The sequence below is a fragment of the Typopeltis vanoorti genome, chromosome 14, assembly GCF_054136105.1.
Source record: "Typopeltis vanoorti isolate ZY-2024b chromosome 14, IOZ_Tvanoo_1.0, whole genome shotgun sequence".
NCBI classification, from domain to species: domain Eukaryota; kingdom Metazoa; phylum Arthropoda; class Arachnida; order Uropygi; family Thelyphonidae; genus Typopeltis; species Typopeltis vanoorti.
The window spans coordinates 1541391-1555492 of record NC_143562.1 but is presented as its reverse complement, the minus strand read 5'-3'; the positions used below and the strand labels follow the sequence as shown (position 1 = coordinate 1555492).

At 34.9% G+C, this 14102-nt stretch overlaps 1 protein-coding gene across 2 annotated transcripts in view; it reads left to right on the top strand.

Annotated features, from left to right (window-relative positions):
- Nucleotides 1-14102, top strand: part of LOC150099119 (heterogeneous nuclear ribonucleoprotein F-like) — a 183658-nt gene that overhangs the window by 121108 nt on the left and 48448 nt on the right. For both annotated transcript variants that reach the window (XM_090404511.1, XM_090404510.1), the window contains exon 6: nucleotides 5458-5627. In XM_090404511.1, coding sequence (XP_090260637.1) covers nucleotides 5458-5627 — 170 coding nt within the window. The remainder of the gene's footprint in view (nucleotides 1-5457; nucleotides 5628-14102) is intronic.

Genomic DNA, 14102 nt, shown 5'->3' with positions numbered 1-14102 from the left:
TCCCATACCATGACCTCAACATCACCGTATCTATCCCTTTGCAATGGTAATGAGTGCCACTTTCACACCACATTGGGTGCCATCTAGAATGTGTGGTGTGAGATGGGATGGAACTTATCGCCAATGTTATTTAACTCTTTCCTCAAATGTGTTAATGAAGCCTTGAACTTATATTGGAATGACAGTAGGAGGAAGATGACTAAATCATCCAAAGTTTGCTGATGATATTGATCTTCTAGTGGAAAACAAATTATATCTTTAGGAAATCGCCACAAAATTATACCCCCAAAACTGCAGATAGTACCGAACCTTATACTGTGTTTTTTTCCAATACATGACCTATGATAAAGTTTAATTTATAAATTAAACACAGTAAGAAATTACCAACAATAACCTAATAATAAAATAGAACAGTTTAAAAAAAAAATACCGTAATAAAAGTTATCTGAATGTGAATAGAATCTTAGCAATCTCAGCATACATTTTTTATTATTATTTATTTATTATTTTATGAAGTCTAGAACTTTTTACCTTTTCCCCTTAAACGGAAACACCTTACGGCTTCTCTTTGGCATATCCGAATTTCTAGCATCACTCTTGTGCTTTGGACCATTATTAAGTAAAATAAGAGTTACTTGAACATAGGTGCTGCAATACCATGACAGTCAATCTGATAACCGAGATCTACTCAAAACTGTGCACAATTTAAAACTTATGAATCATCTATTAGTAAAAGAAAGCCATACTTCTTCATTTTAGTGATTTAAAATTACATAGGCAAAGTGGATATTGGATCCAACATTATTTCAAAACAATGTTTGTAGATACTATGAAAGTTTCTTAAGTTGATCTGAGAGCTTAAAAGAATACAATCCTCGTCATCCCTGAGTTGCCTTAGCTATTTAATTCAAGTAGTGAAAACTAAGGCAACTTGGGGATGCAGAGGATTTTATTCTTGTAAGCTCTCAGGTCAATTTACAAAACTTTCATAGTATCTACAAATATTCGGCTTTGAAATAATGTTGGATCTAATATCCTCTTTGTTGATGCAATTATTTATTTCTGGAATTTTCCATTTAATATTTTCGGAACGGGGTTGACCGTGGATATCGAACCCATAGATGGGAGGAGAGGCTACAGTATGCTTAAAATATATTGCTTAACTGTAAGTACCAGAAAATCAGGAACAGTGATAAATATCTGTGCTTCTGACTTAGAAGGAAGGTGCTGTAGGAGAAACTAAAAAAATCTTACTCAAGGATGCACCCACAGAAGAAGCTGATCACTTTAAATACCTATGCACTATCTTTAATAATGATGATGGATCTAGACAGAATTATTAGAACAAAAATTGCAAAAGCAAAACAACAGCACTCCAAAAAACTAAAATTACCAACAGATTACACCTTATTAGCATACTAGTTAATTCAGTACTTCTATAGAGAAGTGAAATTTGGACTCTCCTAAAAGAACATGATTTATTTAATCAGGGAGGTATGTGAAATTGCTTGCAAGGATAAAAAAATATCAGAACTCCATGGTGGATTCAAGAAACTAAAGTGGCAGTCCTGGAAAAGAAGAAAGCTTATTTGAAAGTTCCTAGCAGCTAAATCAGCATATGCAAAGAAGGAAACAAAGTAGAGCAATGTGTAAAAGTAGTTAAATAGAACTTGTTGAAAGATTTAGGTAAGAATATAAAAGATAAATATCAGGATGGTGCAACATATCCCCAGGACAATTAGGGGGGAAAAAGCTTAGAAATCCAGGAAAGAGTACTGGGAAAGGAATTCTGATATCTGGAGTAATTTGAAACATTGTTGAATGAATCAAAATGTGACAGAACTGTGGTTGAAAATGTTCAGGAGGGATATATCAGATCTATTGCCACTATCCTTCATAATGTGATCCATAGAGATGGTGAATAACACAGAACATAGTGTGCTATACCTTTATCTTACTCCACTTAACATTCATCTTCCTGGGCCTCCTTAAGTTCTCTGTGTATACTTCTGGTTGCGCTCCTCTTGAATATTTTCAACTTTTGTTGTATCACTTTATCTTCAGTTTTCATCACCTTTGCAGCATTCATTCCTCCATTCCTTAGCTTTTTTTTTTTTTTTTTTCAATAGCCTCCACATCTTACATTTTTCTTTTCAATATGAGATTCAGTTTTATCCCACTTAAAACAAATTGTTGTTTTCTGTTTCCCATCGTGTATATATATATATATGTATATATATTGAATCAGTGAGAAGATATTACTATCAACAATAAAATAGCCAATGACATTTTCTTATTTCTTGTTTATTCCTCCATTTGAATTTGGGTACATCATTATGTTTGGAACATGGCATAGTATGCACACAGATGCAAGACCCTTCGACACTTCTGTGCATATCAAAAGAAGGAGAATCCATTCCAATAATAGGGTAATAATCAATCTATTGTGGGATGAGTTGTTTATTATTACACGTCAGAAAATTAACTTCTCTTTTATGATCATTGTAGTTTTTAAAGTGGTAACTATTTTGCTTGTATAACAGTTGGAAACTTTTACATATAAATCACGTGATTTTGCGACTTGGTGACCGATTCGTACATCGCCTTATATCTTTCTCCCCTTCAACCTGAATTGACTCTTCTTGGCAGTCTGCCAACAACACCTCTCGCTTCTGTGGTCGGACTATATTAGTGACTGGTGTATGTCCAAAGGAGAAAACAGTAAGGCTAATAATGATGGTAAGTATCTACTGGATTTCTGCTTTGGACATACACCACTTTTCTACTCTAATGTTCTGTCCCAAAAAGATTATTCTCATGTTTAGTGAATACTGTAGCTACTACTTTCTTGCCAACGTGATTATTGTCTGAATATAGCATCATATGTTTATTTATTTATTTATTTTTTTCATTACTGCCAATAATGTCAACCTGCCACATCTCCAAGTCTTCTGCAATTTCCTCTTACGTTGATGCTGCTAATCTTGAATTCTACTGATTGTGATTGAGAGTTTATGGAGTTTGTTCAAATACCTGACTTTTCACTGTATGCTGTACTTCCCCAACAAACAAACACTTGTTTAACTGACCATTGCTCCAGCTGGGGTGAAATTCCATTACGATCATTTTATTTTTTGGATTAAACCAATATGAACACATGGTCAACTAAATCCCAAATTTTCAGCCCATCTTTGTTTGTTTAGCATACTATGAAAGTGAGGATTGGGACAGAAGCAATGGTGGTTGGTTCTTCACTTTATGCAAAAGGACTACATAGAGGTGGTGTCTTCTTAGTTGTCTAGCTTTGATCTTCAAGTAACCATCTGAAAGTCTTTATTGAGAGGGTTTTTTTTTGCCAGAGTTTATAATAATTATCTATGTTGTCAACCTCTGAAATATCTGTTTTTTTTTTTTTTTAAGAACTTTATTGCTTTATATATATATATTTATTTTTCTAATTTACTAATGTAATCCCAACTTTTTTTAAAATTTCGTTTTTCTTTTTGCTATTTCTCTTTTCTTCTCTTATTCTTTTCATCTTCCAGTTTTCTTACAATAACCCATTTATTATATGCTTTTGTTTACAGTAATATATTTATTTTATATATGTGATTTGTTATCATCTGCTGTTCTTTTCTTTACCTGACTATTGGTTTTGGTGGTAGTTTCATATTTCCTATTACTAAATGATTGGAATCAGTATTGTAATCTCTGTAAACTCTTATATCGTAGTAGGCATTTGAAACTAAATTCAGTGGAATAGAGAGTGGCTAATCCTTATGAATGTGCTGTTTGTATAATCTATTTCCTTTACCACTAATTAAGACTGCTTCCTCCTTAATTTCCTGCCACAGATGGTATCGATTCTTTACCTGTTCTTGCATTTAGTTTGCTTGCTATTAATGTAAAACATTTATTTTAATGTAGCACTTTTTTTTTTTTTGGAAAAATGATCTAGCTGGAAAAGCTGAGTAAAATGATTCATATGTCACTTATGGTGTCACTGTTGATAAAGCTGCTGGTATGCTGTACCATTGCATACTGTCCCAAAAAAGCACTGATATAACATATCTTGTAACACCTTATAAAATTCTTTCTTCATCTTCACATTGTAACCTCTGTAAACTCTTATATCGTAGTAGGCATTTGAAACCAAATTCCTACTATTTGGTGTAAGTGGCAGGTAGCAACATTCTAAGGCATGTGTTGCTATAATTGTTAAATGCCCTCTTTTTTGTTCTTTGTCTAATAATCTTTCATTCTGATAGTTATAACTTTGTATATATTGTTTCCAGTCTTTCTTTATTCATATCAATCCTTCTGGCTCTCTCTCTCTCTTTTCTTCCAACTCGCAATATATCTGTGTACAATGTTCATATTCTTTTGTCCCTGTTCATTTTTTTTTGTCTTAGTTATTATTACCATATTTGTAGTCCTACATGTAGCTCTTCTTCTTTGAGTTATACTTTGGATAGTAGGTTGCAGCTACAATTTTTCCATTTCTGTTTTTGATAACCAATATGTGGTCCCATGTCTTTATCCAGAGGAGCTCTCTGATATTTCTTTGGAGATTTTTCGAGTTATGATTTCCCTCAAGTTAGTTACCAGCCAGAATGATGTAAATCTAGTGGTGGGGTGACACTTTGAATTCCAACTGAATTCATTGTCACTGAGAATGGAATTTCCTCTACCAGATGTTGTTATTATTATAGGTTCAATCCTTGGTTGTTTTCTCCAGGTTGCCATCAAAAATCTGAAATGTGGAAAAGCAGCTCCAGTACATAATATTGTACCAAAAAATTCAAGTATGAAGTAGAAAAGTTATAGTGGCTGTGCTGCATAATTCAGACAGCATGGTGAGAAGATCGAATTCCCAGTGATTAGAGTAGAGTTGTCTTAGCATACAGCTAAAAAGGGAAATAAAACTGAATATAAGAATTAGAAGAATATTCTTATCAAATGTATGTAAGATTTATGCAAGCATATTTAAATTATGATCTCCCCACCTCCATTCTTAGACCTAATGGCATTCACTTATGTATTTTATAGAAAGAGAACAGGTAATATTAAACAAGTTGATTCTTAATGTTGATTTTGTGTATTTTGAATTTGTTAGTTTTAAAGTAGCTGAAAAATATATATTCATAGTGAAACTTAGGTATTATTCAGTATATTCTATGTATTAAAAAAATAATAGATAATCAAATATACATGTTAAAAATTGGTAACAAATGTCCTTATATCCTTAATAATTTTTACTTTATTATGAAATGATTCTGTGAATTATGATCGTAAATTAATAGTTGTCTTTTTATCTGTGTAGATATAAGAATGGATGCAATTTCCCACACTGCTACCATTTACATATTTGATATAATTATTTTTGTATTATTCTGAATAATTGTAATCAATAAACTTTACAAAACTAACAATTAAGTAGCTATCTTTCCAACATAGGTACATTGAAATATTCAAAAGCAGTTTACATGAAGTCCGAGCAGCATTAGGTATGGGAACACCTAAAATGCGTCCACTAATTTCTAATCGCCCCAGTCCATATGATAGAAATGATAGATTTGGTGCAATGGGACGGTATGGAGCAGGAAGAGGTTCAAGAAATTTCCGTGGTGAGGTTACCCTTAATTTTCAGTGATGTGATTAATTTTGAAGCATTAACATTAGTAAGTTTTGCTCTGCTAGTAGTGAGCTATCTTTCCTACTCTTCTTCCACTCTCTTTTCCCATTTCAGATTTGAAAAGAATTGCAGTAATATATTGCAAAAGTATTTCTTGAAATATATCATTCATGCTTCATTGAACCTTATAGGGGTTTAGTGTGAACCTATATAAGGGTCAGAGCCAAATAATCACATTACCTTTAAGGATGTTGAGAACCTACTAGGGGCTTCTGACCTAATGTCCACTCCTCACCTTCACGTGCTACATCCTGTTAAGTAGATATCCACTGGGTACTGAATGAACAAGGATGGGCTAGTGATTTGGAACTTAGAAAACCAAATTGTACTCTGTTGCATTAAACCACCAATAAACATGATAGTACGACATGAGATTTTGGGCCTGTTGGGGTGTTGCCTGGTTACACAAGACCATGTTGTTTTTGTCAGGAAACTAGAGCACATAGGGAAAAGTCATCCTCTAGAAAAACTCTGACTCAGTATCTAGAAGACGAATAAATCCATTGTCAGAAGAACTGAAGATAGGAAACATCAACACAAGGAGTATTAATGGAAAGGAAATCAAACTTGCAAATGAACTGGAAAAGTACCACGTCAACATTCGCATTATTACTGAAGCAAAGAAGATAAAAACAAGCGAGATCTTACTAAATAAATATAGGATGTTATATTCGAGTAATAATGATCATGGAAATCAAGGAGTAGTGATAGCATTCAACACCAAATGGAATTCAGTTTCAATTAGTTATGTGAGCGAACTTCAAAATGGGGAAATGGACAGTGAAATTTATTTGTGTCTAAGGCAGTGTTTCCCAACCTTTTTGAAGTTGCGAACCCCCTGTAGCAAATTAATTCACTGCGACCTCCATAAATTTAAAATATCTTTATGATATTTTACATGTCATAAAGATAAAGTGATAAATTACAATTTTACAACACTAAATTGTGTCATTCATCATCATCAAATTCCTGCCATGTACCCTCAAGGGGTGTACAGGATATGATAGTACTTCATGAAAAATTTCCATCATTACTAACTTCCTATGTACAATTTTCCTCCAAATCAGCCTGTTACTTGTCATCACTCCAACATTATCAGATCTTATATTTCTGTCGTCTAAGGCACTTTGTACCGTATCACTCCACCTATATCTTGGTCTTCCTCTGGGTCGTTTTCCTGTCAACCTGGCAGTGAGCACTTGTTTTGCCAATCTTTCCTTGCCCATTGTGTTTAAATGACCATACCACCTGAAATTAGCTCTGCTAACGCATTCCTGGATGCTGACAATGTCGAGTTCTTTCCTAATATCCTCGTTTTTAATATGATATTGCCATTGATGACATCTGTTCACGCCTCTAGTCTTTCTCAGAATTCACATATCTGCAGTCCCGAGTCTTTGGTCAAGTATTTTACTTCTGACCCAGCTCTCAGATCCAAAAGTTAACACTAGTTTGAACACTGTCTTGTATACAGCTAATTTAGTGTTCCGACTAATTTCTCTCTTATTCCATATAAATTTTTTCAATTGACTTCCTACTATACCAGCTTTATTGATTCTGTTTATTTCCATATTTAATTTACCATCTTCACTAAAAATCGTGCCTAAGTAGGTGAAATGTTTTACTTGTTCCACAGGTTCTCCGTTCACAATGCATTTGACATTTTCAATGATTCTGCCTATTTTCGTTGTCTTTGTCTTTTTATTGCTGACTTTCATACCATATATATCACAACAGTTATTCAATTTAGTCAAGGAATCTTGCAGACTCGTAGCGGATTTATTGATAAGTATAACATCGTCCGCATAAAGCAAAGAGCTGACATTAACATCTTCAATTCTGATATCATGTTTAGTACCACTTTCCTTCATAATGTGATCCATATAGATAATGAATAACAGAGGGGATAATGTACATCCTTGTCTCACACCATATTTAACATTAAACCATCTACCTGTATTTCCATCAATTCTAACTGCTGAGTAAAGATGAAGTATTTAATATAATGCCCCATTCACACCATATAACTGCAGCGTATTGAATAGCTTCTCTCTCTTGGCACCTTGTCATATGTCTTTTCCAAATCGACAAAACTTAAATACAGTTCTTTGTTATATTCCCATTCTTTCTCGACTATTTGTTGTAAAGTGAAGATCTGATCCTGATAGCCTCTATTTGGCCTGAATCCAGCTTGTTCTTCACCAAGTTTTTCTTCCACAATTCTTCTCAACTGTTTCTCAAGTATACTTGCATATATCTCACCAGGAACACTCAGTAGGGAAATACCTCTGAAATTCTCACATTCAGTTTTATTTACCTTTTTATATGGGTACTATTAGAGCTCTACTCCAATCATCGGGAATTCATCCCTCTGTCCAGGCTTTCTGAACTATGCAGTGCAGCCACTGCAAGACTTTTATATCACCATACTTCAGTATTTCTGGTCAAATATCATCTACTCCTGCTGCCTTTCCACATTTCAAGCCTTTGATGACTTTTTCTACTTCAAGTATGGATATGTATTTCTGACTGTATGCCTATCGAGTGTTTTTTACCACTGTGCTATCACTGCTTGTTTCATTTAGCAATTTTCCAAAGTAATTACTCCATACTTCAAGGATATCTTTTTTCTCATGTTTTCATGTCACCGTTATCATCTCTAATTCTTTCTACAGGACTCTTTCTTCCATTTATAAGTTTCTTCAACAACCGCCAAAATATATTGCCACCTTCTTGATATTGATTTTCTATGTTCTTGCCAAAGTTCTCCCAAGACGTTTGTTTAGCTAGTTTTGCACAGTGTTTAGCTTTCTTACATTTGTCTCTGTATTCTCTAAGAGCGCTAGCTGACTTATTTGCCAGGAACTTTTGATATGCTTTCTTCTTTTCCTTCACTGCCTCTTTAACTTCCTGTGTCCACCATGGAGTTCTGATTTTTCTATCTTTGCAGACAACCTCACCACATGCCTTGAAGAAAACCTGAATCAATCAAGGTTTACTTCAAGGCTTGCCACTGAATCTCTAAAGTTTGGTTCCTGTTCTCAAACTCTTTCATTTTATCTTGAATAATCTTTGTGTATTTTAATCTACAGCTGACATCTGAGAGCTGCTCAACTTTTATTCGCTTTAAAACTTTCTTACATGTCATTCTTTTCAATGTGAAATTCAATTTTATCCTGCTGAAGACTAAATAGTGATCACTTCCAATTTCAAATTCTCTGTACACTCTGGTGTCCTGCACCAGGGAGAAAACATCACTATCAACAATAACATAGTCAATGAGACTTTTCTTATTCCTAGCCTCTTCTCTCCATGTGAATTTGTGCACATTTTTATGTTGGAACATGGTGTTAGTAATAACCAGTCCATGTCCTGAGCAGAAATCCAACAGGTATTTGCCATTATAAATAGTTTTGCTCTTTCCTACAAATTTTCTCAAAATATTTTTGTATGTCTGACAATCATTTCCTACTCTGCTATATAGATCGCCAACAAGGACCAACTTTTCCTTTTTCATTGTGTCAGTAGCTTTCTCTAGTGCCTCAAAAATTTCCTCCACTTCTACCTTGTAGAACCTTGTGTGGGACCATAGGCACAAATAAGTGTCATTGTCCAATTCCCCATTCTGATAATATTTGCCTACATGACTACTTGAGACTGCCTGCCATTCAAGAAGAATAGGCTCATATTTAGTGTTTATTACTATGGCTGCTCCTTCTTTTTCTTGATTGTCATTACCTGAATATAACATTTTGTATTTATTGCTCAGAAAGATCTCACCAGTTTTTGTCTTTTTTGTGTCAGTCATCCCTATATCCCTATTATCTGGCACTTAATTAATTCCTCAGCTAGCTCCATTTCTTTGCCATTCAGGCTTATTATATTGATAGCACTGATCTTTAACTCTGATGTTGAGTTGGGGTGTTTTTTCAGATTTGTTCCAATAGCTGACTCCTCGCCGTTAACCCTTGTTTTCTGGTGAAAACAACAGGGGACTTGTTTAACCGGGCGACACCCCAGCTGGCATGAAATTTTGTTATGTTGTACCATCATTTTGTAATTTGGTTTAGGCCAGTAAGAATTACAATTTGGTCGGCTAAATCCCAAACTGCCAGCACATCCTCGTTTGTTCAGTATCCGGGTAGATACCCAACAGGATGCACCACAAGGTGAGGATTAGACATTAGGTCAGAAGTCCTGGTCGGTTCTCCGCATTCCTTTAAAGGCTATGTGGAGTTTCCTCTCAGTTATACAGCTTTGACCCTTAAGCACTCCAATGTGTCATTTATGACAATGTAATACTGTCATAAATGGATATATTTGGAAGAATATGAACATATCAATTAGGCCAGGTGTGAGCAACATGATATGATAAATTTTAATTAAAATAAAATATCCCGCAGACCCCCTTTGAATTACTCGCTGACCACAGGTTGGGAAACACTGGTCTAAGGTATGACAGAAGCAGCTGACAAAAAAATGGTGGAAAAATTGGTCTTTGGAGATCTAAACAGCAGAGTAAGAAATGTATCCCACCAAGCATATAAGAACATTTTGGGAAAATTTGGAGAAAAGGGCAAAGCTAATAATAATGGTATCTGCTTGATTTCTCTTCAGGATGTATGGACTAGTCATTACTAATACCATGTTCCCACATTGATGTGCACAAGTTCATGAGAAGACACTCAAAATAAGAAAACCTCATTGACTATGTCATTGTTGATAGTGATATCTTCATGCTGGTTCATGATACAAGTGTGTAGAGAGGACTTGAAATTGGCAATGATCATCACTTAGTCCTAAGTAGGATAAAAGTGAATATCACATTGAAAATAACAGTATGTAAGAAAGTTTTAAAAAGAATTCAAGTTCAGCAGCTGTTACAAATAAACTGTACGGTCAGCTATACAGACATTATCGAAGTAAAAATGAAATGATTTAAAAACCAGAACCAAACCTTGCTGTCTCATTGGCAAACTCTCAAATTCTGAAGAAAAAAAACATTGATTTATTCAGCAAAGGAGGTTGCAAGAATGGAAATATAATAGCACAGTGATGGAAATGAGCTATTAAAGAAGCAGTTTTGGAAAAGGAGAAAGCATGCCGAAAGTTTCTAGCAAATGAATCAGCAGATGCTTTAAAAGAATACAGAGGAAAATGTGACAGGGCTAAGGTATTTGTTAAAACAGAGAAACAAGTGTCATGGGAAGATTTTGGTAAGAATATTGAAAATATCAGGAAGATGATAAAATGTTCTGGACGTTATTGAAAAAAAGCTTAGAAATGGAGGAAAGAGTACTGTGAAAGGATTCAAAGATATCCTAGAAAGTAATAAACAAAACAAGCAGTTTTGTTTAATAGTTTTGACCAAACAGTAGTAGAAAATTATATATTGATATATATATTATATCAATATATAATTATAACCTATATATATTATATATATATATATAATATATGGGGTGCTTGAGGGTCAAAGCTGTATAACTGAGAGGAGACCTCCACATCGCCTTTAAAGGAATGCGGAGAACCGACCAGTGCTTCTGACCTAATGCCCAATCCTCACCTTCTCATGGTGCACCCTGTTGGGTATTTACTTGGATACTGAACGGACGAGGATGGGCTGGCAATTTGGGATTTAGCCGACCAAATTGTATTCTTACTGGTTAAACCAAAATATAGAATGATGATACAACGTGACAAAATTTCATGCCGGCTGGGGCGTCGCCCAGTTAAACAAGACCCCCGTTGTTTTCGCCAGGGAACCAGGGCGAACAGCAAAAAGTCAGCTACTGGAACAAATCTGAAAATAAACCCCAACTCAACATCACCAGAGTTAAAGATCGGTACTATCAACATAAGAAGCCTGAATGGCAAAGAAATGGAGCTAGCTGAGGAATTAGATAAGTACCAGATCGACATAATAGGGGTGACTGAAACAAAAAAGACCAAAACTGGTGAGATCTTTCTGAGCAATAAATACAAAATGTTATATTCAGGCAATGACAATCAAGGAAAAGAAGGAGTAGCCATAGCATTCAACACAAAATACGAGGCTAATCTTCTTGAATGGCAGTCAGTCTCAAGTAGAGTAATGTGGGCCAATATGAGAATGGGGAACTGGACAATGAGACTTATTTGTGCCTATGGTCCCTTAGAAGGTTCTACTAAGGTAGAAGTGGAGGAATTTTTTGAGGCTTTAGAAAAAGCAACTGACACAATGAAAAATGAAAAGTTGGTCCTTGTTGGGGATCTAAATAGTAGAGTAGGAAATGATTGTGAGACATACAAAAATATTTTGGGAAAATTTGGAGAAAAGAGCAAAGCTATTAATAATCAAACATCTGTTGGATTTCTGCTCAGGACATGGACTGGTTATTACTAACACCATGTTCCAACATAAAAATGTTTGCAAATTCACATGGAGAGAAGAGGCTAGGAATAAGAAAAAGTCTCATTGACTATGTTATTGTTGATAGTGATGTTTTCTCCCTGGTGCAGGACACCAGAGTGTACAGAGGATTTGAAATTGGAAGTGATCACTATTTAGTCTTGAGCAGGATAAAATTGAATTTCATATTGAAAAGAATAGCATGTAAGAAAGTTTTAAAGCGAATAAAAGTTGAGCAGCTCTCAGATGTGAACTGTAGACTAAAATAAACAAAGATTATTGAAGAAAAAATGAAAGAGTTTGAGAACAGGAATCAAACCTTGGAGATTCAGTTGCAAACTCTGAAGAAAACATTGATTGATTCTACCAGAGAGGCATGTGGTGAGGTTGTCTGTAAGGATAAAAAAATCAGAACTCCCTGGTGGACACAGGAAGTTAAAGAGGCAGTGATGGAAAAGAAGAAAGCATACCAAAAGTTCCTGTCAAATAAGTCAGCTTGTGCTCTTAGAGAATATAGAGACAAATGCAAGAATGCTAAACACTCTGTAAAACTAGCTAAACAAAAGTCATGGGAGGACTTTGGCAAGAATATAGAAAATAAATATCGAGAAGGTGGCAAAATATTCTGGAGGTTGTTGAAGAAGCTTAAGAATGGAGGAAAGAGTGCTGTAAAAGGAACAATTAGAGATGATAAAGGTGACATGAAAACGGGAGAAAAAGATATCCTTGAAGAATGGAGTAATTACTTTGAAAAACTGCTAAATGAAACAAGCAGTGATGACACCACAGTGGTAAAAAACACTGACCAAGCATGCAGTCAGGAATACATATCCATACTTGAAGTAGAAAAAGCCATCAAAGGCTTGAAATGTGGAAAGGCAGCAGGAGTAGATGATATTCGATCATAAATGCTGATGTATGGTGATATAAAAGTCTTACAGTGGCTGCACTGCATAGTTCAGAAAGCCTGGACAGAGGGACGAATTCCTGATGATTGGAGTAGAGCTCTCATAGTACCCATATATAAAAAGGGAAATAAAATTGCATGTGAGAATTACAGAGGTATTTCCCTACTGAGTGTTCCTGGCAAGATCTATGCAAGTATACTTGAGAAACGGTTGAGAAGAATTGTGGAAGAAAAGCTTGGTGAAGAACAAGCTTGATTCAGGCCAAATAGAGGCTGTCAGGATCAGATCTTCACTTTACGACAAATAGTCGAGAAACCATGGGAATATAACAAAGATCTGTATTTAAGTTTTGTCGATCTGGAAAAGGCATATGACAAGGTGCCAAGAGAGAAGCTATTCAATACGCTGCAGTTATATGGTGTCAATGGGGCATTATATCAAGCAATACGTAGTCTTTATTTGAGTTATAAGTCAGCAGTTAGAAATGAAGGAAATACAGGAAGATGGTTTAATGTTAAATCTGGTGTGGGACAAGGATGTACATTATCCCCTCTGTTATTCATTATCTAAATGGATCACATTATGAAGGAAAGTGGTATTAAACATGATATCAAAATTGGAGATGTTAATGTCAGTTATTTGCTTTATGCGGATGATGTTATACTTCTGAATAAATCTGCTACAAGTCTACAAGATTCTCTGACTAAATTGAATAACTGTTTTAATAGATATGGTATGAAGGTCAGCAATAAAAACACAAAGACAATGAAAATAGGCAGAATCATTGAAAATGTCAACTGTGTTGTGAATGGAGAACCTGTGGAACAAGTAAAACATTTCAGCTATTTAGGCACGATTTTTACTGAAGATGGTAAATTAAATATAGAAATAGACAAGAGTATCAGCAAAGCTGGTATGGTGGGAAGTCAATTGAATAAATTCATATGGAATAAGAGGGAAATTAGTCAGAACACTAAATTAACTGTATACAAGACAGTGTTCAAACCAGTTTTAACTTATGGATCTGAGAGCTGGGTCAGAAGTAAAACACTTGACCAAAGACTAGAGACCGCAGATATGAGAGTTCTGAGAAAGATTATAGGTGTGA